At 39.3% G+C, this 27,773-nt stretch overlaps 2 protein-coding genes across 6 annotated transcripts in view; one reads left to right on the plus strand and one right to left on the minus strand.

The window, feature by feature from the left end:
- Positions 1-1,134: 1,134 nt before the first annotated feature.
- Positions 1,135-1,902, minus strand: LOC116252568 (uncharacterized). Its single transcript, XM_031626918.1, has one exon. It carries the CDS (start codon positions 1,900-1,902, stop codon positions 1,135-1,137), a length of 768 nt encoding a protein of 255 aa, XP_031482778.1.
- An 18,736-nt stretch (positions 1,903-20,638) lies between these two features.
- LOC116252740 (uncharacterized) overlaps positions 20,639-27,773 on the plus strand; it is a 110,956-nt gene continuing 103,821 nt past the window's right edge. For 2 of the 5 annotated variants that reach the window (XM_050077429.1, XM_050077431.1), the window contains exons 1-5: positions 20,639-20,995; positions 21,213-21,300; positions 21,396-21,642; positions 22,781-22,822; positions 25,367-25,438. In XM_050077429.1, coding sequence (XP_049933386.1) covers positions 20,920-20,995; positions 21,213-21,300; positions 21,396-21,642; positions 22,781-22,822; positions 25,367-25,438 — 525 coding nt within the window. In that variant the 5' untranslated portion in view covers positions 20,639-20,919. The remainder of the gene's footprint in view (positions 20,996-21,212; positions 21,301-21,395; positions 21,643-22,780; positions 22,823-25,366; positions 25,439-27,773) is intronic. The other 3 variants (XM_050077430.1, XM_031627237.2, XM_031627234.2) reach the window with 3 other exon arrangements.

A 27,773-nucleotide genomic window follows, 5' to 3' on the forward strand; every position in this document is an offset into this window, starting at 1 on the left:
CCTTCAAAGTTTGGAAACTCTTTTCGCACTCTTCATTCCAAACGAACTTCACTTCTTTTCTCAATAGCTTAGTCATGAGCGTAGCTATTTTCGAAAAGTCTTGTATAAACCTACGATAGTATCCTACCAAACCCAAAAAGCTCCTAACCTCAGTTACATTGCACGGTGTCTTCCAGCCCTATACAGCTGACGCCTTAGCTGGATCGACAGAAACTTCATCCTTCGAGATCACATGACCAAGAAAGTTTACCTTCTCTAACCAAAATTCACATTTCGCATACTTGGAATATAACTTATGCTTGCGCAAAATACTCAACACACTCCTTAAGTGATCTCTATACTCTGCCTCGCTATCTGAGTACACCAGAATATCGTCAACAAAAACAATAACAAACCGGTCCAAGTAGGCTTGAAAGACCCAATTCATGAGGTCCATGAACGTTGCGGGAGCATTGGTCAATCCAAAAGGCATGACCCTGAATTCATAGTGCCCATATCTAGTTCGAAAAGCTGTCTTAGCAACATCTTCTTCTCGTATCAAGAGTTGATGATAACTTGTCCTCAAATCAATCTTGGAGAACACCTTTGCATTATTGAGCTGATCAAACAAGTCTTCAATTCTAGGAAGCAGATACTTATTCTTGATGGTGACATGATTCAACATGCGGTAATCTATGCACAAGCGCATTGTTCCGTCCTTTTTCTTAACAAACAATACAGGTGCTCCCCAAGGTGACACACTAGTTCGAATGAAGCCCTTATCCAAGAGCTCCTGCAATTGTCTCCTCAGTTCTTCTAACTCTGCTGGTGCCATTCGGTATGGTGCCTTAGAAATGGGAGTTGTCCCTGACAACAACTCTATCTTGAATTCTACTTCCCGCGTTGAAGGCAAACTCGATAGCTCTTCAAGAAACACATCAGGGTACTCATTCACAATGGCAACATCTTGTAACTTCACTGGCTCAGTCACACTGGTCAACACGTTGACCAGGAATGCAACGCTTCCCTTTTCTAACAGTCTTTTAGCCTTTAGCGCAGACACCATTATCTTATCAGTTCGACTAGCTTTACGAGCTTGGAATTCCACGGGTTGCATCTCAAGAGTCAACAATAGTATCTGCTTTTTTCTGTAATCTATGTTGGCATAATACGCATATAATCCATGCCCAAAATATCATCAAACCCAGTCAGACTAATGATTACCAACTGTGCCGATAAGTGGTGTTGATGTATCTCCACATCTACATCAGGTTGATACTCAGTACACGACTCTTGGGCATGCATAGGACTGGCCACTTTCAAAACATACGGCATCATCCTAGCCGACACTTCTAGTGAAGAGGCAAATCGACTAGATATAAACGAATGAGTCGCCCCTGCATCAAACAACACTCTAGCAATATGAGAACCAACAAGCAAAGTACCTTCAATAAGGTCGTGGGCCTGCAGCTCCTCCACGGTAGTTGCATAGACACGTCTGATTGTCCTTTGTGCATTAGAAGATCTGGCCTCCTGCTTCTTCGACTCTTTTCCGGCCATGATGGGGCAATCTTTGATGAAGTGCCTCATCCCTCCATAGTGTAAACACGCCCCGGTTATCCGACAACATGGCTTTCTGGGGTGCACACGTGAACAAGTAGGGCACTTCGGTAGAGTCAGAGTAGTCACTGCCCCCTGTATGACGTCACTGCGGTTTGGCCTGCTCCGCCTGAATGTTCGATCATCACGCCTCTCATAAGGCCTAGCCCTGCCTACAAAGTGGTGGTGCTTGACTGGCATACGTCCACCCTGTGTGTGTTGGGTAGTCTTCTTCTGATGGTCTTTCTGAGTCCTAGCCCAATCTTCTTTCATGTGTCTTGCCATAGTGACCGCCTCGTCCAAGTCGCGAGGTCTGCTTGACATAACTCTGCCTCATAGTCCATCATGCAACCCATGTACAAACTTGTCGGCTCTGGCCTCATCTGTGGTGTAGAGGTGCAGGCAATACACCTCCAAGTGTCGATACTTAGTAACATATTCCTCCAAGCTCAAATGATTTTTGTTGCAATTCAAGAAACTCTTGCATCTTCTTGTTTCGGGCATGAGCTGGGAAGTATGTGCTGAAGAACGAATCTCTGAACTGCTTCCAAGAGATAGACTGCTGGTTTGCAAACCCGATCTCACGGGTCGATTGCCACCATCTTTTGGCATCACCTTTAAGCATATACGAGCCATAGTTTACTTTGTCACCTTCTGGCACCTTTAGAACCTCAAAGATACGTTCAACCTCTTCAATCTATTCTTCTGCCTTGTCTAGATTGCCATCTCCAGTAAAGATAGGCGGCTGCATCGACATAAAATGCTTGAATGACACCATCGTTGCTTTCTCCTTAGGTGGTGCGGTGGTGTCTCCTGTAGGAGATGCTTGGCTTCTCTGATTACCGACCATCGACTGTACTAGTACGGTCAGCGTCTGCAACGTTGTCAGCAATATAGCCTGCTGATCCACAAGTGGAGTCTGTCTCAGTGGGGTTTGAGCACCCCCACCCATCTGGGCATACTGGTGCCCTGACGTACTGTCATCATGTGGGGTATGTGCATCAGAATGGCCCGGACTTGGCTCTCTTTGTGTCTCTGTAGACGGCCCATGTCGCTTCTTACCCCTTCGTTGGTACTCCATCTGTACAAATAAGAACTCTCATGCTTATTACAAAGTTTGAGACAACTCTTACAAGTCCCATTTGCAAAGATGCATCACAATCATCAAAACATCACTTCATTATATACGTATATATATATATACATCTTAGTAAAATTAAAACTTCAATAAAAGTGAACTCAAATAGCACGTACATAGGCAACACGGTTTCACAGATAGGCATTAACTCACATTCATAGTGGGGTTTGCCCTGGCTCTGATACCAAAGTTGTCACACCCCAACCATTTTGACCCTCAAAAGAAATTTTTTTTTTCTTAACATAAAACATTGAGGTGCGATGACACAACAATTCAAAATGAGATGAGCCAAGAAATTCAAAACAATGGGACAAGCTTTCCATTATATAAGAATTTCAATTCCTCTGTACACATGACCAAAAATGCCCCAAAATCACAACATTGATGCCTAACAAAAACCAGGCATCAATAAAACCAAAACAAGACGTGCCAGCACGACATTTGACCCAAAACCTACCCAGCAGGATGTGAGTGAAGCCATCTGATCAATTTGCTGCCCCTGATCCGCCAAAACCTGAAAAAGAAAAACAACTGAAGGCTTAGCCTTCGCAGTATGGTAACAAACCAAAAAAATCCCTAAACCTCTAGGTAAGGGGTCAGATATGATCTAATCACAAATAACATACAACTCTGCATAACATATCATTCTCATTCTAATCATTTACATTAGCTTTAGTGAATTGACAGTTGATGTAGGTGCAATACAAAGGCACGTGCACACCGCGGGTGGCCTACAGTCGGGAGACAACCCCCGTGGTGGCCCGAATCGATATGGATCCATTCACGCTGCAGCGGTAGAGCACTCATCCATGGATGTGTGAATTCCAAGGAGAGATACTCAGTCTTCCCTAGGACACCCAGGTTGGGAAGGCGGGAGCCTAACACTCCAAGCACAACACACAACAGTACCCTGGGGCCTTGCACCGCCTGCGCTCCGAACGGGCGAGACCAGTGGCGAAAGCGGGACGTCTCCCAAACACATTGCCACAACCCACTGGCCTCTCATCTCTTATAATTTCTTATTTAACATTATGAAAACACAATCACAAGATGATCAACTAGCTCATGAGGTTGGTTCACTCAACGAGTGCCCCATTCCTCCAAATGCCTCTACACGAGGGCTACATATATAATTAACATTCTTAGCTAGCCGTCATAGCAATACGGGTATAACTACCCTTCAATTCCATTCATTTGTATCATACCCAAGGCAAAGCATATGAAAACATTACAACATTCACATCACTTATCACATCAATCATATCTTTCAAAACTTAGTCAAACCACAGAGAGTTATCTCGATCCGTGATTAGCTCGTAGATGTCTTATGCAGTTATCATTCTAGGATGCTTTCTAATGCACAGTTGGGGTCGATTAGACACTCGACTCGATACCCCACCTTATCTGTCCTAAGCAGTTATCAATTCTAGCATGCACATGCAATTACGTAGTAGTTTTCAAAACAAAACTTATCACATAAACATTCAATTCTCATGTATACAATCATTCAATCACATCATGGTCATAGGATCCAACGATCCTCAAAACACACAGTCTAGTTGGCCCCAGGCTGGGATTTGCCTGGAATGCCACCATACCTGTCGCACGTCGCCAAGATATCCAAAATACCTCAAGCTACAACCTAGTCACTCAAGGTCTATTAGACGTGCCCGGCGTACCTGCAAACACAAAGAAAAGTTAAGTTCTACACTCGCTCCGCTATACAATTCATACAAGTGTAAAAATATAATCATTGAGGCATGTCAATGACTCAAAAGGTTGTTGACGAGTAGTATCGACTCACAAAACCCTCCAATAGGACTCTTTCCAATCCTTTGAGGTTGTGACCAAACATTTAAACTCAAAGCTTCGATCAACCCATCACGAACACACTTCTCAAAAGCTTTCTTTAGTTGAGGTGCCTACCCAATACCCTCAACTTGCATGCTCTTCTCCAACTAACCAAGAATTACGCCCGTCGCAATAGTATGAACCGCAAGTTGTAGTAACAGTCCTATCTCTCCTCAACTATGTCCAACCTCTACCATGTTTTCCAATAGCTTCAAAAATCAACAACTCATGCTAAAGAGATAGATATACACATGGATTCTTGTTCTTCTCACAAATAGTCATAAACTTCCCCAAAATAACAACATCGCTAAAAAGCTATCCAAAACATCAAATCATGAGTTTAGCATGCTTAAACAATAATTATACATGTTCTAATAAATATTACTCAATAATCTAAGCTCAATTAGATCTTGCTCACCCCAACTCAAGAGCTCAAACTGTTGTGATGCTTCCGGCAGCCACCTCACGAGTCCAAGTGGTCTCCAAGCCGCTAAAATCCTTCAATGCCGCCACCACCAAGACCTACCAGTCGCTGTTATGAGAGGGAAGACCAGTCCCCCAAGCTGAAATCCGATCACATAATCGTAATTAGGGTGAGATTTAGTGAAAAAAAAGGTCAAAAGAAGGGTCTGCTGTTTGAGCAGGACCTCCCGTAGCTGCGAGGGAGGAGGCTAAAGTCAAATGGGAGAAAAAGGGCACGAAAGGATGGGAGTGAGGCTGCACACGTGAGGGAGACAGTGAGAGAGGAGAAACCCAGTGTTCGGGTGAGGGAGAGAGAGACTGCATGAGCAGGAGAGGGGAAACGTGGCAGGAGAGAGAGAACGTGGGCAGAGAGGGCTCAAATAGAGAGGAGAGACAGATGGGGGGTGAGAAGGCGTGAGAGAGGCGGAAGAGGCAGATAGCATGAGAGAGTGAAGGCTGGGCAAGGGAGAGGTCGTGCGAGAGGGAAGAGGGTGTGGGCAGAGGGTTGAGAATGCAGCGAAGGAGGGAGAAGGAGAAAGAAGAGGAAAGAAGAAAGATGAAAGCAAAGAGGATTCGAGAGGGCTTACCCGAGCGTCGCCCTCCACCTCTATCGTCGATGCCTGCTTCTCTGTCGCAAGAACGGTGAGAGATGAGAGAACGAAGAAGAGGGAGGTTCTGCAGTAAGGGAGAAGAGACGGAAAGGAAGAGAGAGCCAACGTCGGGCTCCCCTTCACGCCTGGACTTTGGGTCCGGGTCCGGACTAGCTCCAATCCATGATCAAACAAGTCTTCAATTTTAAGAAGTTGATACTTATTCTTGATGATGACTTGATTTAATATGTGGTAATCTATACAAAAGTGCATCGTTCCATCATTCTTCTTAACAAACAACATGGGTGCTTCCCAAGGTGACATGCTGGGTCGAATGAAGCCTTTATCTAAGGGCTTCTATAATTGATTCTTCAATTCTTTTAACTCTAATGGTCTCATATTATATGGTGTCTTAGAAATAGGAGTTGTCCCTGATAACAACTCTATTTTGAATTCAACTTCTCGTGTTGAAGGCAAACTCGATAGCTCTTCAAGAAACACATCGAGGTTCTCACTCACAATAACAACATCCTTTAACTTCATCAGTTTAGTCTCACTGGCCATTACGTTGACCAAGAATGAAACACTCCCCTTTTCTAACAATTGTTTAGCCTTTAGTGCAGACACCATTATCTTATCAGTTCGACTGCCTTTTCGAGCATGGTCCATCGGCTACACCTCATGAGTCAACAACTGTAGTTGCTTGTATCTACAATCTATAATGGCATAATGCATATATAGTCAATCCATGGTTAGAATAACATCGAACCCATTGAGATTTATGATCACCAACTATGCAGGTATATAATGTTGATGAGTCTTTGCATCTACATCAGGTAGATACTGGCTACATAAATCTTGATTATGCATAGTGCTGCCCACTTTTAAAATATACGACATCATCCTAACTGACACTTCTAGTGAAGTGGCAAATCGACTAGATATGAAAGAATGAGTCACCCCTACATCAAACAACACTCTAGCAATGTGAGAACCAACAAGTAATGTACCATTAATAAGATCGTGTGCCTGAAGCTCCTCCATGGTAGCCGCATAGACACATCCAATCATCTATTCTGCACTAGAAGGACCAGCTTCGGGCTTCTTCAACTCTTTTTGTCGCATTGTGGGACAATCTTTGATGAAATGTCTCATCTTTTCACAGTGTAAACACGCTCTGGTCTTCCGATAGCTTGGCTTCTTGGGGTGCACACATGAGCAAGTAGGCCACCTCGGTAGAGTCAGAGTAGTCATTGCCCCCTATGTGGTGCCACTGTGGGTAAGCTTGTTCCACCTGAATACTCTATCATCATGCTTCCCATAAAACTTTACTCTGCCTGCAAAGTTGTAGTGCTTGGCCTGCATCCACCCACCATGTGTGTGTGTTGGCTTGTCTCCTTGTAATGGTCCTTTAGTATCCTTGCTCAATCCTCCTCCATGCGTCTAACCATGGTGACCGCCTCGTCTAAATCATGAGGCCAGCTGACATCACCTTGCTTCGCAGTTCGACACGCAGTTCATGTACAAACTTGTCTGCTCTGGTCTCATCTGTGGTATAGAGATATGGGAAATACACATTTAAGTGTCAATACTTAGTAACATATTCTTCCAAGCTCATATGGTTTTGTTGCAACCCAAGGAACTCTTGCATTTTTTGTTTCTGATATGTGTTGGGAAGTAAGTGTTAAAGTACGAATCTCTAAATTGCTTCCATGAGATCCACTATTGTCCTGTGAACCGAATCTCTGGGTTGATTGCCACCATCGTTTCCTTTCAATAAATATGAGCTATAGTTTACTTTATCTCCTTCCGGCATCTTGAGAAACTCAAAATGCACTCTACCTCTTCAATCCACTCCTCTGCGGCTTCTAGGCTGGCATCTTCAGTAAAGACAAGCGGCTGCATCGACATAAACTACTTGAACAACACCGAAGTTGCCTTCTCCTTAGGTTGTGTAGTGGTGTCTCCTGTAGGAGATGCATGACTCCTTTGATTACTAACCATCAACTATACTAAGGAGGTCGGTGTCTACAAAATCGTTAGTAATATAGTCTGCTGATACAAGGGTGGAGTCTGCATTGGTGGTGCTTGGGCACCCACACTAGTCTGGGCGAATGGTTGCCCTGACGTACTATCATCCAATGGGTTATGTGCATTTGAATGGGCCGAACTTGGCTCTTTCTGTGCCTCTATAGCCGGCCCATCTTGCTTCTTACCCATATGTTGGTACTCCATCTGTACAATCATGAACCTTTATTTTCAAAACAAGGTCTATGACAAGTCTTTTAAGTCAAATCACAAAGGTGCATCATCACAATCATCAAAACGTCAATCCATCGTATACTTATATGTCCCAGTGAAAATCAAAACTACAATAAGAGCTCAATCAAGTAGCACGTACCTGGGCAACATGACTTCGCAGATATACTTTAGCTCACATCTATAGTGGGGTTTTTCCATAGCTCTAATAGCAAAACTGTCACATCCCAACCTTTTTAGCCCCAAATAATTTTTTTTGTTAAAACATCAAGGTGCGACGACACAACGATTCGAAAGAAGCTATGCATATCAAAAGACAATAGGGTAAACTTTTCATTATGTAGTAAATTTCAGTTCATACAAAATTACTTCATATTCCTTAGTGATACACATGACAAAAATGTCCCAAAACAACAACATTGATGTCTAACAAAATAAAACATCCATGAGACCCAAAACATGACACATGGCATTACAATACACTACAATAGACCCAAAAGTTCTCCAGTAGGATGTGAGTTGAGCCATCTGATCAATATGTTGTTTCAAGTCCACCAAAACCTGAAAAAGTAAACAACAGGAGGCTTAGCCTTCGCAGTATTGCAACAAACCAGATAAATCTCTAACCCTCTAAAGTAATGGCTCAAATATAAAATATAACAAATATGAAAACAAAACACTATCATGTCATGATAGGAGCATGCAATCACATGACTTGTCATGGAAGTCCCTCAAGTATACCACATCATGTAGAGACCGCTCAATGAACACAATTAACATATTTAATATTCACATTCACTTCATGCATATTCACTTCATTTACGTACACTTCATTCACGTACACTTCATTCACGTGCTTTTTATTTACAATAATTTCATTTGCATTAGTTTTAGTAAATTGACAGTTTCTGTTGTGCAAACATAGGCATGTGCACACCATGCATGACCTACAATCAAGAGACCGTGGTGGCTCGAAACGGTATGAATCAATTCACGCTGCAGTGATAGAGCACTCGTCGATGGATGTGTGAATTTCAAGGAGAGTTGTTCAGCTTTTACTAGGAAACCTAGGTTGAGAAGGCGGGAGCCCAATGCTCCAAGCACTTCACACAATGATATCCTAGGGCCTTGCACTGCTTGCGTTCTGAGCATGCAAGGCCAGTGGCGAGGGCGGTACATCTCCCAAACACATTGCCATAACTCACTACCTCTCATCTATTATTTTTTATTAACTTATCATTATAAAAACACATTTATAAACAGACCAGCTAGCCCACAAGGTTAGTTAACTTCATGAGTGCACCCAAACCTCAAGTCACCTCCCTATGAGGGCTGCACACACAATAAATGCTCTTAGCTAGCCATCACAACTTTACGGTACATTTACCCTTCAAATTCATTCAATTACATCACGCCCACGGCAATGCATACCAAAAATATTACAATATTCACATAATTCAAACATATTTATTACATCATACAAAACTTAGCCGAAGCATGGAGAGTAGTGTCGATCCATGATTGGCTCATTGCTGCCCTATGCAATTATCATTTTAGAATGTTTTCTAATACACAACCAGGGTCAATGAGATACTCGACTCGATACTCCACCTCACATGCAATTGCGTAGTAATTTGAAGAACAAAACCAATCTCATAATCATTCAATCACATGCATCCATTCATTCAACACAATACAATCACATAATCCTTAAAGACATTCTAACTTTGGCCCCAGGCAGGGATTTGACTGGAATAAGCTATACTTGATGCGCATTGTCAAAATACCCAAATCACCTCAAGCTTCGAATCTTGTTGCTCAAGGTCTACTCGATGTACCCAGTGTACCTGCAAACATAATCAAGTGATAAGTTTTCTACTCGCTTTACTTTACAATCTATACAAGTATGAAATATAATCATTGAGACATAAGTCATCGCCTCAAGAGGGTGCCAACAGGTATTATCGGCCTATAACACCTCCAATAGGTTTCTTCCCAACTCCTTGAGGTTGTGACCAAACGATTAAACTCAAAACTTTGATTCAACCTATCCTTAGTACGTTTCTCACTTGCTTTCTTGGTTGAGAGATCTTCCCAGTAATTACGCTTTCCAACATACATATTCTTTCCCAACAAGCAACGCAATATGCACATCAACAATAGCATATGTCATGAGTTCGCTAAAATGCTTCTAAACATTTTCAACAACATCAAATCTCTACCATGCTTCCTAACTGCTTCAAAAATTAACCTGTCATGCTAAAAAGATAATTATATACTTAGATATTCATCACTCCAAAATCGTCTTAGACCTTCCCCAAAATAGTAAAGTCTCGAACATGCATTATAAATAATCCAAACCTGAATCTAGCATGCTCAAATAATAATTATACATGCACTAGCAGAAGACATTAGACAAGTTAGGCTCGATTAGGCCTCACTCACCCCATTCTTAGAGTCCTAACTGCTGTAGTGCTCCTGGCAGCCACACCAACGCACTCAACTAAGCACCAACGCCAAAGATTGATTGTTGTTGTCATGTCCAATGCTTTCAATTCACTGGTATGAGGGGAAAGACATGTCCTGAAGCTCAATGCCACAGCACCTCCACTGTTGCTCCTTCTTATGCCTCCTTTGTCTCTGCGTCGGCTTCACACTCGTGAGATGAGAGAGCGACGAAGAGGAAGATGAAAAAGAAGAGCCCTACATCGAGCTTCCTATTCACACGAGGAGCTCAGGCCCGGGTCTAGACCCTGATCCATTCCAACCTACAAGACACCAAGGCGTTACAGTGTGAGTTTTGGGGAAGGAATTATTGATTGCAGATTCCAAACACAATCGGCCTTGTTGTTTGTAAAAAATTTTCTCAAGTCTCTATAGTAGCATTTTCCTGAGAGTAGGGGAGGGAAGAAAAGAGATGAGGGATTGGTTGGTGGGGTTGCCTAGTTAGCTAGCTACTTAAGTAATACATAGAAGGTAGGGGAAAGGTCATTCAAAATTAAAATGAAGGGAAGGGAGGAGAGTTTGGGGGGGCAAAGGCAAAGTGTTTTGATGGTGTGGTTATGGGATTGGGGCTATGTTGCCTATTGCTACTGACATGCCAGCACCCAAAAGGACTTTTGCTGGCACTGTTCACCATGATAGCACTTGGCAGCATTAAATCTAGTGGTATCAATTATTAGGGCATTGGTTCCACCCGAACTGGGGAACTCACATCTTTTAACTTCATCTCAGCCTCCTCCAGCAAATGACAAATATTGGGAAAATTGGCCTTCACAAAAATTCATTAATTACTTCTTTAGGCTTGTAGTTTAGTTACTAGTTAGTTAAAAGTTATAACAAAAAAGAAAAAATAAAAGTCGATTCACCGGTAATTGATTAAACAAATATAAACTGATTACTGCCATTGGCAGCAAGGAATTTGAAGGTTGTCATGTTGATGACCCACATGAAATTGTTATTTTGCTCCTTGAACTATTGCTACACATACTAACAACATTATATGAATGAGTTGCATCTAGCGGTAATTTTGCACTTAGCCATTAACACTAGAGATATCAGGAGATTAGATTCAGATCCAATATCTAACTGAACTACTTTGAATAAGTCTTGCAGATATAGCAAAAAAAATCCCATTTGGATTTAAGAAATGACATCCAATTAGATTTGGATTGAGATTTGATTTTGAAGAAATATCAAATAAAAAATTAAGCACAAGTATGTTCATTATCAATGCATTTTGAAAGCAAGTTCTTCATATATTATAATGTAATTTGGATTCAGTTGTGAATTAAAAGAAATGACATCTTAAATAGGGTTTACTCTAATTCTTTTTCTTTGTAAATTTGCTTGGTTCACCTTAAAGAACCAAAACATACTAACTGATCTAACATCTGCATCTTTAACATGCTAGCCTTTATTTATTTCATTATTATACAACCTTTTTGTATCTCTCTCTACCAAGAAAGAAAAAGAAAGCCTTTCTATTGTTGTAGTTTATTAAACGGTAGCATTTTGTTGTAGTTTGGATGTTCAGAGTCCATGCATGTGAAACCCTCACTAGTATCAATTTTGTCATTTTACTTTGAAAATTTTGTGCTCTTTTAGAATGATACCCTTTACAATCTCAAGATGTTGTGTACTGTGTTCAGATTTTCTATTAGCATGTTCCTAACACTTGTTCCAATAAAGGCGATTTATTTATTTGTTATTTTTATTAGATACATCTTCCATCTAAGCTTCTCTATGCATTCTTTCTTGCTGATATGATGGTGCCAAGTAGTGCCATGAATATGATTTTTTTGTTTACGCATTTAGATAATAATGCTAAGGATTACATTGTCATATCTTGTTCCTACCATGACTAATCGCTTTCTCTCTCACATAGTGAAGTGCATTTGGTTTTTTCTTTCATAGCTTCAAACCGTTTGTAAGATGGTGATTTATTGGCTTTTCTATCTTTTGAACTCTAGTTGTCGTGCACACACACCAACATTTAGGCATTTATAAGACTTACCAAAAGGATTTCTTTCTTAAGAAGCTTTCTTCACATACAGAAAACAAATGTTGTTAAACGTTGTACCTATATGAATCAAGCTACACACTTGCATCTATGTTACTACCATGTTCCTAGCATTTATATCTCACTATGATAAGGTAGGTCTTGTTTTGCAGTAAATTGCTTATACTTATTTTTTCATATTTTATTTGTTATGTCCTAGTTTCTATCATAGAGCTATTGTTTTGTTTTGGATAGCCCTCTATTTATAGCATGATCGAATCCTATTATTCAAGAAGATCATCATTCAAGAGCATACAAAGGAGATAATCTCTGAAATTGGAAGAGACGATCCCTATGAATCTTTGTCATAAAAGAATGGTACAAGCTAAAACTACAGTTTGGTATGCAAAGCTTACTGCAATTGTCTATGGTTTATTGATTAAATCAACTACCTTAGTGGAAGAGCAGAGAAGAATTACTAATTTCAGGAGAAAGAGAAAAATTGTTAGTTTAAAAAAAGAAGCACAAGTTCAAATTTGTCTTGACCATTTACTGAATTTAACCTAGTTTGTATATTATCATCTGATAAACTTCTAAATTGGAAAATGTAGCAAATAAAACAAAAAAACTCTGTAAAAGACTCAGGATTAAATTGTTGTTTGCGCTTGGATTATATTATCATGTTAAGATTGAGGTTATTCACAAGTAAGCAAAAGCATTGTTCGAAGTTTAATTGTTTACATCATTGTTGCCTATAATCAAGTTCAAGTTTTTACAGTCATGTTTCAAGATATGAATCATAACTGATTTGGGGATATATATGCATACTTACTATTGTATACATCTTCAAAGCACTTGACTCAAACGTGAAATATTTTTTTTGAAGAATTAAAATTTCTAATATTTCTTGCTTTATTCCTCAACACTCATTATTTCCAAGTATGAGGGGTGATCAATAAGTCATACATGTATGTTACTGGCATGTTCCTACCAATTTTATCTCACTACTATAAGGCAGGTCCTATTTTGCAATAAATTGTTTATACTTATTTTTTTACATTTTATTTGTTTTGTCTTAGTTTCCTTCAAAGACCCTTCATATTCCGCAACCCTTCACGAACATGTGTGCATGTTATGTTGCGCAACTAGAGGAGGCTAAAGGAATTCTAGATCAGATCCCATTGTGGTTTACATGTTTGATATAAAGTTTGCATAACTGCCAACTTTCTTAACAAATCAAGGCAGATTTCTCCCAGCTTCTTGGTTCATACTGCAACATTGCAGAGCTATGTTGATAGGTAAGCGTATGCCGAGTTGATAGGTATGTTGGAAAGGAATAGCATGCCTATAATTCTTGATGATGATTTTAACGCGACGAGAGCTTCCCATAATAAGACAGCCAGAGCTCTCAATTGGAAGCCCTACACGGAGTTTAATCAGTTCATAGGGAATGCAAGTCTGTGTGAAATCCAGGATAATTCCAGCAATTTCACATGGTCTAATCATTGTATCTCAAACATAATTTACTGCAAGCTGGACTGTGATTTTGTTAACAATGATTGGGAGGATAGTATTGGCTTTCACTGCACTCTTGAAACCAAGGTTAGGCCCTCCTCAAACCACAAAGCGCTGATTCTATCCCTCAGTCAGTGAGGGATCAATCAGCTCTATCGACAAAATTTCATTTCATTAAACCTTGGCTTCGTATGAGGAGGCAGGGGACCTCATTGGTGCTAAATGGATTTGGCCGTCTAGAGGTTGCCACATGCTCAAACTCTTTAAAAAACCTATCAATGATCAAAGTTAAGCTCAAGGAGTGGAATCAGAATTAGTTTGGTCATGTCGAACACCTCATCTAAAATTTGTACAAGCAGCTAGAGGAGGTCAAAACGACGAACAAAGAGGGGGAGGGCTCCAATGCTGTTGTAGAGATGGAGTATAAGATCAGCTGAACAAGGAGCTTTTAAGGGAGGAAATAATGTGGAAAAGTAAATCCAACATTCACTACCTGCAGGAAGGGGGCAAAAATACTAGTTTTTTTAAGCCATAGCAAAAGGAAGAAGAGTCTCGAACCAGATTCGTCAGATGATGATAGGAGGCCAATCTTTTAATGACCTTACTAGCATCATCCAAGAAACCACATGCTTCTATGGAAGGTTCTTCAATGATGACAATGGCTCGTGCCAGCTTTTAAGCTCCATTAAGTGTGGTCCCCTAGTCAATGTTGAGGACAATAAAAGTCTTCTTTATTCAGTATGCAAGGTTGTCATGAGGCTCGACAAGGATAGTGCAGTGGGTCTTGATGGCCTCTCCAACTACTTCTTTCATAAAATGTGGGACACAATTGGGGATGTCTTGAGCATGGTCGTATCAAACTTCCTCCTCTCAAGAAAGCTTGTGAACAACGTTAATAAGACCCACATCATGCTAACCCCTGTTAACACCCCAAATTTTTCCACATCAAAATTGAAGCAATGTGAAATTACTCAAAAGAATTGTGAAATTTTACAATTTCAAAGCCAATTTCAAACCTAAACGTAATTTGGATTCGAATCATGAATTTAACTTGTGACACAAATCCCAATGCAGGATTACGAGTCCAAACTATGTCCAAATTAGGATTTGAAATCCAAATCCAATTACAAATGTCATTTGAAATCCAAATCTAATTACAAATGTCATTTGAAATCCAAATCCAATTACAAATGTCATTTGAAATCCAAGTCCAATTACAAATGTCATTTGAAATCCAAATCCAATTACAAATGTCATTTGAAATCCAAATCCAATTCCAAAATTCAAATTTTGACTTAGATCCAAGAATTGGATCTAATTCAGTTTAGAATGCTACGTGGGACCCACGTGTGGGCCCCACCTAACCCGTGTGGTCAGGAGCCCCCCAGGGGTCACACCCCCCATTTTAAAAAAATAATAAATAAATAAATAAAAGTTTTCTCCCAATTAAATGAAAAAATCATTTTCAAAGAGAAAAATGAATGATATCATAACTAAAAACCTAAGAAAAGAGAAACATTTATGCGTCTCTCTCTTCTTTAAGTAGATCCTCTTTAAAGAGTTTTCAATCTTCGAAAAGCAATAACTAGGCTGGTCAAACCCACTTAATTTAAGTAGATTCGACCCTAGTGCACCCAAATCTTAGCTAGGCTCAGTCAACATGAGCTCAACTTGGCCAAAAGTAGGTCTGTCTCATTATCCAATTAATGAACGAAAATAGACTTTGACCGAACCAAACCCACTTTGACTAAACTCAGTCAAAGTACAATTTAGCTCAATTAAGAGCTTTCTTAGCTCAAATTTATCCAATTACCTCAAACAAAGTCAAAATACTCACAAATGAGCTTTGACTTTAGCCAATTGGTCGAAATTGACCAATCTGGATAATTTTGCCCCTCTATGGTCAAATTGAGATTACAGAGCCCGAATTGGTTTATGAAAGACAAATAAACATTTGGATTTGTCAAATGCATAAATCAAATACCAAATTCAAATTCAAATTTTCAAACGAAAGTTTGATTCAGTTGAAATCTGTCTTCAATCAAATTATGGACAGAAATACCCTTTTCGAGCCTAATTTGATAGAATTTTTAAATTTTATTCAAATTTAAATTGAATTATCATAATTCAATGGAATTTGGAGCTTAGAAACTAGGTTTTAACCTAACAATCTTGATTTCAAACAAAAATAAATAAATAGCACAAAATAAGGCAAAACCAAGTGCAAGGGCTTTTTCATCCAAAATTTTGGTCAAACTTGGTCAACTAGGTCTAAACCAAGGTTGACCACACCTAACCCAGCCCACCTAACTCGTGCAAATGGGCTAAGAATGATTAAATAGAGCCATTAAGACTCATTTAATCCATTTTTCATCTCCCTAAGCTTTGATTAATCTTCCAATGCAAATTAAAGGAGGTGGTTGGACCCACCTCCTCCTCTATATAAACCTCCCCTTGGCCATCAAGGGGGGGAGGGGGACGTAAATTTGAGGTATTCCATCAAGTGTTGCAGCCAAGGAGCTAGGAGGGAGAAGTCAAGGAAGAGAGGAGAGATTCGTCCAAGTACTCTTCCCCATTTTCTCTTGATTTTCTTCTATTCTCTTCATTGATTTTGCTAAGTTAGGGTGCTTAAGTGAACCCTTACTTAGGATTTTTGTGGTGAGAAGTCTTCTTTCCTGCAATAAATTTCAGCAAGCAAGCTATTCTACTTCTAGCTTTGCTAAGCTCAAATCCAAGCTTGGATTCTTGCTTAGGATTGCTCGATTTAGAAAACAAGTGAAGGCGAAGATCAAGTATCAAGACCGACCGCAAGGTAGGTGATTTTAACTCATTTCTTATCTATTTTGGCTTCTCGTTAGTTCATCTTAATTCCAGCAATTCGTGGGAGGGTTTATTTTCATTTGTTTTATGACTGGAAATGATGTCCAACTAGGGAAAACCTACGATTAAATATACAGGTTAATGCATAATGCATGCATATTTCGGTTTTTCTTAAAGATGAACCCATTTATCAAATTTTGAAAAGGGCCCCAAGGCCACGTCCCTTTCAAAACAGCCAGCTTAAAACCATTTTGAACTCTCCCACCATGAGAGAATCCCACGGTGAGAGAGCGATCTTGCTGCAATATATATATGACAAAAAACAAACCTATTAAGGATGGATGCATTCTCATGAATGTAATCCACCTTTGCATGGCGAAACTAAGGATTGACTAGCTTGAGCATTCATTTATCTCTTTCTATTTAAAGTTATTTTGTTTCATGATTTATTTAATTGATCAAGGGTAGTAGGAGAGATTTGAAACAAGTTTTCAGTCCTCCTATGTAAAAGAACCCAGCCATTCATGACTCGTGAGTTATGTGGTCCCTTCATGAAATTTCATTTTGAAGAGTAAAGTACATATATGTATACATTGTTATATATATACATATACGTGTTCAATCTCTTGTTAAAAATTGCTTTCCTCTCTTAAAATCAGATTGGAACACGTTTCCAAACTGGTTTTAAGAAGATGGTTCATTTTGATTTTCATAATACCAAGTTATGAAATCATTTTCATTTCATTTTAAAATTTGCTTAATTTCAGCAATCTATACGTAAGATGTATGTATGTTGTTGAAATCAGACCATATTTTATAAGAATTGGTTTAAGAATGTCAAATTTTACATATTTGAAATGCCAACTATCCTAGAACCATCCAAAGAAGTTGGCGATTTCATGAGTACGAAATCTGAAATTTGATCAAGGACTTTTCATTTATATCTAAGAAACAAGCTCTTTATTGGAATCAATATCTACAATTTTCAACTATCTAAATCAACATAAGGTCTGATTTTTTTTAGCTACTTTGAGACAAAAGTGGATGTCATCAACGTCTTCCATCTATTTCAAAGATTGATTTTGGCATCATTTGTGTATTTTTCATCATTTTAATAATTTTATGTTAAGTCCTAAGCTTATAGACTACATCTCTAATTCATGTGCTTAATCATATAATAAGCACATTTAGAGAAAGTCTTATATTTTAATTAAAATCAATCTTTATGTGTAAATTGTATGATATGCAATTACAATGGATGAACTTTGAGAGATTATGAGAGAGTGAAGAATGTATGTTTCATATGAATGAATCTTGAGAGATTATGAGAGAGTGAAGAATGTATGTTTCATATGAATGAATCTTGAGAGATTATGAGAGAGAGAAAGCACCACATGCACATTCTCAAGAAGTTAAGTGATTCAAATTTGAGTTGCAAAAAGTGACCAAGTTATATTGCAACAAGAATTTGTAAACTTCTCTTAACTTCAAAAGAAAACGCAAGCAATGCATTCATGATCTTGGCCAAAGTATATTTGAAAAACAACACGTTTTCTAACAATTTGGAACCTATATTTCATCAAAAGAATGAACTCTACCTAACCAAATCACACGATTTGGCAAAAGAAGAATTCAAAAATCAAGTTTCTTTGCTAAGGAAACTTAGCTATTTTCTAAAAGTTGATCATAATTTCAACTCATGAACCACCTAGAACCACCTAGAGTTCACAACAAAGAACTCAATTTCACTTTTCAAAGCCCTCAAGAATTATGTATTTCAAATCGGATGGCACAAAAACAAAGGTTCTTGAACCAACTTGAAAATCTTCTAATCTTCAAAACGAGTTCAAATCACTTATTCAAAATGAACTTTGGTTCTTGAATCCAAAACTTCAATGCATACGCATATAGGATTTGCATCAATAACTCGTATATGATCCAAATGATCCTTAGTCCTTGGTCTAATTACCCCTGTTAAAGGCGGCATGAACGGTTGGACCTCCTACTGACGGGCGGATCCCTTTCCATTAAAATATTTTTCAAAACCTCAATTGTAAAAGAATTTTGCTGATTCGCATATGACACCCTTTGAGAAAAAGGGGTGGGGTGCGAACAACCCCTCAATTTATTGGCGCTATTCGCATCGAGGATCATCATCCCATATGGCTTTATGTAACAATGTCCTTAAGATCACTTCTAAAATTATGGTCTCTAGAGTGTAGCAGATTATTTTGAAGATCATTGGGCCCTCTCAAGATGCATTTATTAAAAATAGGCTGATCCATGATCACATTATCTTGGCCAATGAGATAGTTGACAGTCTATCCAAAAGTAAGAAGGACAGTCTTTGCATTTAACTGGATCTGTCGAAGCCCTATGACAGGGTGTCTTGGTCTTTTGTGACGGCCAGCATAGATAAGCTGGGGTTCCATAGGAGGTGGATCAGTCTGTTCATGAAATGTGTTACAAGTGCATCCTATGCCATTGTAATCAACAATGTGGAAGGAATAAGCTTCAGCGCAATAGAGGTCTCCATCAAGGGGATCGGATCTCCCCTACCTGTTCATCCTCTTCATGGAAACTTTTGCCAGAAACCTCAAGGCCAAGTGCAACAGGCATGAGATTTTTGTCCCAGCCCCCTCTAGAAAGTTCCTTACTTTGAGTCTCTTTTGTTTTCAGATGATGTTCTTTTCAACAAGGCATCCATGAAATCTCTGAAAGGCATTGTCACCCTTTTGAAGGAACTGAAAGAAAAATAAGCTCTCAACCATGGTTAACATCACTGGCTAGAATCTAGAGAGCCTTCCAATTTCTTATTGAGGAGCCCCTCTATTTGAGGTAACTTAATTTGCACTTCTAGATAGATTTGGCAAGAAGATGAGCACCTGGAAGAGAAACCACTTGTCTTATACTGGTTGATTATGCCTCATACGGCATAATATCGTGTTGGTTGCGGTATAATGGATGATGCTCTTCAAGTTACCAAGAGGAGTTATCCACAAGATGGAGATGAGCATGGCATCCTTCCTTTGGGATCAGGCCGAAATCACCAGCGAAGCCTTCTTCTACCTTGGAAGGTATGTGTAGGCCTAGAGGGGATGGGGGAGAAGGCCTTAAACCCTTAGCAGCGATGAACCGTGCCCTGCTAGCTAGTAGGATTTGTGGCATTTCTGATGGACTATTGGAGAATTGGCAGAGGAGAAGGCACCTTGAGTCTCTCCACAACCTATGGACCTTAAAGACCCCCTAGAGAAGCCCATGGGGATGTAGGAGCCTTTACTGGTGGGGGTGGGTTGGATCGCAGACACAATGCAGTGGCAAGTTGGCGATGGGCCTACCATTAAATACTGGAATGACCCATGGAGTGACTGAGTTTTGCTTTATCAGTTGACGGGAGAGAAATTTGGTTAGCTGGCCATGGAATGGAGACTGAAGCTGAAGGGCGCCTCTAGGCTATACACTACTAGGGAGGGCCCTATCTACTCGTTTCCAATTCCTATGAATGTGGACCAGCTTAACAACACCCATGATAGGTTGATGTGGAAGATTGTTGAGGTAAATCAACTCAAAAGTAAATATATCTGAAGTGCCAAGAGAGAAAAAGGGCCTTCCATCTCAAGGATGAATCTCATTTGGAACACCTGGATGGCCATAACGATGCTGGTTAATTTTATGATTGGACTGTTGGGTGTTTCCCGCCTGGTAGGCGTGGTCCTTTCCGATGGTGGTGGAACATGCCTTACTTTTTCTGTTAGCTGTATAAAGCAGCTCCCATGTTCATATATTTTTTGTTAGTAAAGGTGGGAGCCTGTCTCCCCGCAATCCCTACTAGAACAATAGGTTAAATCAACATGACGTCATAGCCTTTCTGTCTAGCGGACAGCGGAACAGTTACCAAACCACCTCTCCATATGCATGGCACGCACACACATTACTAGGTCGACCATCGACCATTCACCGGCTCTGAGAAATTAAGCCCCCACGGGTGAGCGTGGGTTCGAGCATTAGATATGCGGCATCGCATCGAGGCAAACTCCCGCTCTGTCGATGCGCTTCCCTTCCATCTTGCCGGAAGCGGCCTTGCTCGATCTCTTATTCTCATACTCTACGCATTTAAGGGCGCCTGCTCCGGAAGGAATCGCGTGTTCTGTAGATGATCCATCGTTTAGATCCGATTACGGTCACTGGCTTCAGTAATATAGCTCATGGGGAACGCCGTTGTTTGCGCGAAGAGGCGGGCCTCGGCAGTGGCCACCCGCCGATGTCCTCAGCTTTCTGCAGGTATTTTCACATTTGGGTTTTGACTTTTGCTTTAGTTTCGTTCTCTTTTCAAACTCCAGCAATCTATAAGTTCCTATATGCTTAAGCTAGATGTATTCGTTATCGGCAATTTTCTCTACATATCATTTTACACGTATTGTTGTAGTCACCACATGGGACTGTATGGCCGAATCGATTTCCTATTATTTTTCACGCTGATCATCGTTTCCATGTTTAGCGGCAGCCATGAGAAGTCGAACGGTGGGTCAAATGAGAAAATGGAAGCAAGTTGATCACTTTGTGACACGGTCGATCAGTAAGCATCGGTATGTGGAGATATCAGCTTGCTTAGTTGCTTGCCCTTTGCTCTTGATTAATCAATCCGAGGCGTTTTAGGAGTCTTTGTCTCTTGTTCTTGCAGTTTCTCTACGGGGTTTGCTAGCGTACATGGCGAAAGGGCATCCGCGGAATATGCAAAATTAAGAAAGGAATCCCTTGAAACGGAGTTCGGCCATTTACTTGGAAAATTTGGCTCAAAAAGCATTTCCGCTTACCATCGTTTTGGCCCATTACTAGCTTTATATAGAGCTGGAATTATATCGTTCCATGTTGTGAAGCTAATGGTATGGCAAGTCTTTGTTCGCGACATCCGTCAAAGAGCTGTTAAGGTAACTTTTATTTTATCTGATTTTTGATACTTCTATCTCCTTCAGTTGTGTACCCGGTCAGCCTGCTGTAGTTATCCGGGCTACGAGCTTAGCATGTTCGGATAAAGTTCCGATAAGAGACATTTGCATTACAATCGCCATCCTGCCTTTTTCTCTTTGTCACAGATATTTTACGTTGTTTAACCCTTTTTCCTGTTCCCTAGGCACTAAGATGGCATGTCTGATATTCTATGGTTTTCAGCTGAACATCTAAGGATAGTTGTGTCTAACTGCATCATAGAGGTCTAGGTCAAGTGCCTCACACATTCCTTGCAGCCTATGAGTTGGACCAATTTTTGAAAATGTTCAGTGCGTCACATCCTGATTTATGAAAAGCATCATATATGTCAACTGTAAATAATTTACTTGAAACTGCAGAAAGTTCATAAATAAATGTTTGTTTTTAATATCATAATTAGCAGTATTTCTGCATGTAATTCTAGCTAGAGCTGCCCCATTGCAGGGTTTCGGAAAGATATCATGCTGAATAGCAGTAACTAATGGAAGAATGATTTCCATACTGTTTCAGAGTACACTTATATATGAAGTGGACATATCTGAAAGAATAAATTTCTAAATGACTTAAAAGCTATCCACTCACAGAAAAACCACCCTCACCACCCCCGCTACCCCTGCCCCCACCCCCAACCAAAAAAGAAAAAAGAAGAAGAAAGAAATGCACCTCTGTCATTCAAATGTTTCTTTTATCTGAAATATTTTACTGCAATTTATCGATACACGAACATCTCGTTTTCTCCTGAATCTTCCTATTTTTGACATGTTGTATTGTCTGTCTTGGGCTGGTTTCCCTGCTTTTGGCTGTAACTAAGGGTGCAAATAAACTGGGCATGGATTGAAAAGCACAGGGAAAGTTGGATATATTACAGCCAAAAATTGCAAAATTCCAACAACTAATCTTGTATATTTGCATCCTAACTATAAGTGCTTTGCCAATGTGTTGTCACTTTGTATGCAGCTCCCTTGAATGCAGATATTTGGCTACATAGGTCTTTCATTTTATATTATTTGTTTATTCTGATTTTCCCTGTTTCTTGGTTGATTACACTTGTCACATATCTGGTTTTTTGGCGTTTTGTAGTTACGGGAGACTCTAATCCAGTTGGGTCCTTTCTATGTTAAGGTAACTTGGCTTCTTGCTTCGTTGACTTGGCATTTTTACAGTGGGTTTTTCATTAGAATTATAAGTGAGCTTCCTTTCCCACACCATGATGTCTTCTACTCATATTGTACCTTTGTGCAAAAGAAAAATGAATATCCATAAGTGTTGGTGAACTAAAAAAAAAATAGAGGAAAAGAGAAGAAATTCATGTGTATTATTCTACCAGTTGAAAGCTAAATGCTACCATGTCAAGTCTAGGGATTAACCAATACCAACAAGGGTACACCTCTTCCCCACAATCCCATAATTTTCGCACAACAAAATTAAAGGTATGCAACAAAATTTGTGAGAATATTTTTATGTATATTATATACTCACAATTTTGATTATGAAGCTTACGTTTCAATTCTTCAAGGTCTATGCCTCCCTAGTGATAGACTCAATGCATCACTTTGCCTCATTGCATTTTGCAACATTGGTCCCAACTGGTAACATTCTAGTAAAAGAATGGAGATTAGAGAGAGACAAAGGGATGTAAAAGAAAAGAGGCCTGTCTCTTTAGTTGTGGGTGATAACTATTACAATTAACATGTTTTTGACAACTGTTACATTGATCAGGTTTTTTCAAGTACCATCTTGTATTATGAGAATAAAACTCAATGAATAAAGCAAAATATCAACTACTAGATAACGAGCAAATAATAGCTGCATAAACCAGAATATGTAATTTTAAAACTTAAGAGGTTCAATGCACTTTTATTAATAGAATTATAAGGAAGTATATAACTCTTGTATAATTTGAACTAGAACATTTTTGACATGTGAAGCTGGACACAAACTTGACTCTGGAATTAGATCTTTTGATATAATAAGCCTTTTGATAAACCCATGATTTTAACGACCCAAATGATTGTACCATAACTCTGGCTCATTACATTGAGAAGTACAATAAAACACAAAAATGACATGAACCAAGACTCTGAACTAGTGATTGTAATGTAAAAGATTTCAAAGGAGAAGTTGAAGGAACAACTAAATCCTTCTTGAAGATTTTCATATTCCTTGTCACTCTCCCTTGAAAACATCTCATTTATTTAAAGATCCTTGCCCCTGAAATGATTAAATAGTTTTATCAAAACGTACCCCAAACTCATGTGGCCAAAAACTACTTAGGGTATAGACACCAACACTTGAGAAAGGGTCGAGATGATATAAGCAATCAATGATTGATCCTGCTTCATCCAAGTTAGAAAGTCAGGTTTTGAACATGAAATGTCATTCCTTTATCATCCCTTGTTTCTGCTGAAATAAATTATAGTGGGATCACAATAGAACCATCTAGCTGCCCAAACAGAATCTGACTACCTATGGAAGGAATTGTTTGCTTCTTCCAAGTCGGAAGATTAGTATGAGTAAGCTTTTTGGAACTGAGTTGACTCAAGAAATAGGAGGAAAGACAAATATATGTGGATGAATCCAATGACAGGAGAAAAATGAGGAAACAAAAGAATATGCAATGAAATAAATGGTAATTCAGTCATCAATATATCCAGCAAGAAAGTGAGAAGAATGAGGATCTGGAAAATGCAATATAAGGACATGTCTCTTTTCTTTTCCTTTTATTAGTTTTTTCCTGGATCACTCCAAAGGCTGCAATATAAATGTTCTCTTTTTTTCTTTCCCCTTTTTAAGGACACGGACACCCCAAAGAACACATTCTAGAACTCAATCTGATCTACGTGATCATTCTGGAGCGGTTGTATTTTGCTCAAGTATATGCTAATTGAATATCAAAATGAAACAGTTTCAGATAGCTTAGAATGCAGCTTTAATTATCACAAAGAAAAGCCAAAAACAATGAAACAGTCTCAAGTAAAACTAAATCTGATTTCAAAAATAATACAAGGCAGCTTTAGAACGGAATAAACATTAATTCGTTAAGCCAATAACAAAGAAATAAAGTAGGAGGGAAATTAAAAAATATTGATTCATGATTTCCAAAATTGCACATAGTATTCAAAGGCAGAAGATGTAGAAGGAAGGTAATCTGAATTAATGTCAGTCAGAGAGCAGACTGATCTAACGTCAATCAGGATGTTAGAATTCAAAATAAAGATAAATATGTTCAAAGTCAAATTTAAGACAAAGAAATGGACTCCCGACACAAAGAATACATTTCTGACTGATTCTCTTATCTGTTCTAGATGTCAAAATCCAGCTTCCCTATACATTCAGACACACACAAAAACACACACACATGTACACTCTTTTGGTGGTACATAGCCTTGCTTAATGGGCAGGCCAGGCCAGCTATCTGTTAGGAGGCTGGCCTGAACGAGACCAAAACCAGGCCTTTCAACTTTACTGGTTGGGGTATTACTGGTAACTGGTCTATCCTGTCCATGGCCTTTCAGCCCCTCAATTTAATGGGAAGCCTTGTCTGAATTGCACTATTTTCTAAGAGTTTTTTCGCTGCTTTTGAAGTATGGAACATCTGTCGATCCATCCTTTCATTTCTGATTGTCTGGACAAATACAGTCTCATTCTTGTGTTTCCATTTTGTAGCTTGGGCAGGCACTGAGCACTCGTCCAGATATATTGCCTAGTGCTTATTGCCAGGAACTCTCTAAATTACAGGTAATGTTGACATCATTGTTTCCTTTCTCTTCTTGGCCATTTCACTCAAGAAAACATTTTAGAATATTAGACAGTGCTGCAAATTCATGCTGCCTGGTTTCTTTGTATTATAAAGAGTTCAGGTAGTTGTTATCAGTTATGTCAGATGAGTGTGGGGTGTGGGTGCCGGTGCGGGTGCGGATGCGGCTATGTCACATAGGTACGGGTACGGGTGCCGGTGCGGGTACGAGTATTGACCATTTTCAAAAAACTTGGGTACAGAGGTACGGCCATACATATATATATATATATATAACAATAAGAAATACTTAGAAAATATGTATCAAAATAAAGAATATACATCAACATAAACAAATAAATAACATAGAAAATATATATCAACGGCTCTTGCAGCAGTGTGTTTAAAAGACTTATAAAAAACTTTGAACATATGGACAACCAAGTAGCCCCCTAGTCAAATATGAACATCAATCGAATTTTCACATCCAAAGAATAGAATAAAAGTAAGGTGGAAAAAGTTAAATCAAAGTAAAATTAAACAGTTTGGATCTATAGGTACCCAAGTGTCAAAGTACCCATTTTGGGTATGGGGACGGTGACACGGGTACGTGGACCTTACTGAAGTACCCATGTGTCTTAGGGATGCAGGTGCTGGTGTGACGTATCCCAAAAAATTTGGGTGCGAGGGTACGGCGATGGTGTATATATATATAGTATATTTATTATATATATATAAACGTCTGTATTCATAATATATATACTTTTAGCTTGTTTCTTAGCTTAATGTATCCTTTCTTTTTACTTTTATAGTTTTATTACTATACGTAAAGAAAGAAAGGGACAAGGAGAAGAAAAAAAAGAATGGAAAATATTTTAAACTTGCATAAGAAAGGACACGGTTGGGGTCCGTGTCGGAGCTGCACTAGCACCAGCGTCGTGTTGACACGGGTGTGGCCTCTTTTTTGAAGAGTCCATGTGGCACAGGTTATCAGCAGTTGATCTGAAGGAGGATCCCATTTCTTGAATCTTTTCTACTTTTGAAGTGACTGAAGGCTGTCAGAAATTCCAGATCCTAGACTGAGGAATCCATCCCTCACGTAATCATGTTCAAGAAACACGATTCAACATAATGAACTTGGAATCTGGGGCTTCCTATGAATTATCTCAAAAGGGTCTCACTAGTTCCTTAGTTATCCTAGTGGTTAATTAGGTATTTTGTACACATTTTACCTTTTAACTGTCAGCCACTCACATTGCCTTCATGGAGCTGAGAAATGAAAACGGAATGGTACCTCCTGACCAAGATTCAATTTTGCATGCAAAAGGTTAAGCCATGAAAAAAATCTGAGCCTCAATACTGTGGTGTCAGATTCTTCTCAGTGCTCACAATTATCATTCCATGTTTGCTTCATCTGCATCTGGGAAAAGCTGGCATTCCTGCTGGATCACCATTTTCCTGTTATTGCAGCATCAAACAGGGCTGTGGAAACATAGGTACTTAGTCACACAAGGCAAACTTAACTTTGAATAGCGTATGCATCACACATACACACAAATACACACACACAGACACACAGTGACATAGAAAAAGAGGGAGAGAGATGAGTAGGTGCAAGACCTATTAAAGAGTGATCTCAGCCATTGAATATGGCATTGGGTCATTTAGTATTGTTTCACTTTTTCTCCCCAATTGTCAATGTGGATACTTTTAATGACTAAGATAATTCTTGATGTGCCGCAGGTCTACTCACATCTCTCTCTCTCTCTCTCTATTATGTCATGTATACATAATATGGAGGCAACTAATGGTATAGTACTGCAAGAGGACTACTGCACATGGCTTGTTTATTATAGCAAACCACAAGATTGAGTCTGCAGGAAATGTCTCTTGTTTGAGCTTGTTCAGATGCAGATCGGACTATAAATCCCATGACTGGTCAATTAGTTATTTGGTAATCTCTTGGTATTTTGGTCCAGTAGTAACCAGAAAAAAATTGCAAGATCGAAAACCAAGACTGAATATAGAGTGGTGGTAATGATTGCAATGGGAGTCTTGTGGATTTACTATATACTTTTAACCTGCTTTGGCATATTGAGGAACACTAGTTTTTCATCATTACAGAAGTTCATATTGTTATGAATCTAGTCCAACATTCATAGACGAAGCGTATGGAACTGAATAAGTGATTAGACCCTAGGAGTTTGAAAAGAAGGATATTTGATTTAAGGGAGAAACAAGTCACTTGTCTTTTCACCAAGCCCATCATATGTGCAATAGTGACTTCTTAAAATTATGTTATACATAGTAAGGACAACGCTACGTTCAGTTTGTGGC

Source organism: Nymphaea colorata, chromosome 4, assembly GCF_008831285.2.
Source record: "Nymphaea colorata isolate Beijing-Zhang1983 chromosome 4, ASM883128v2, whole genome shotgun sequence".
NCBI lineage: Eukaryota > Viridiplantae > Streptophyta > Magnoliopsida > Nymphaeales > Nymphaeaceae > Nymphaea > Nymphaea colorata.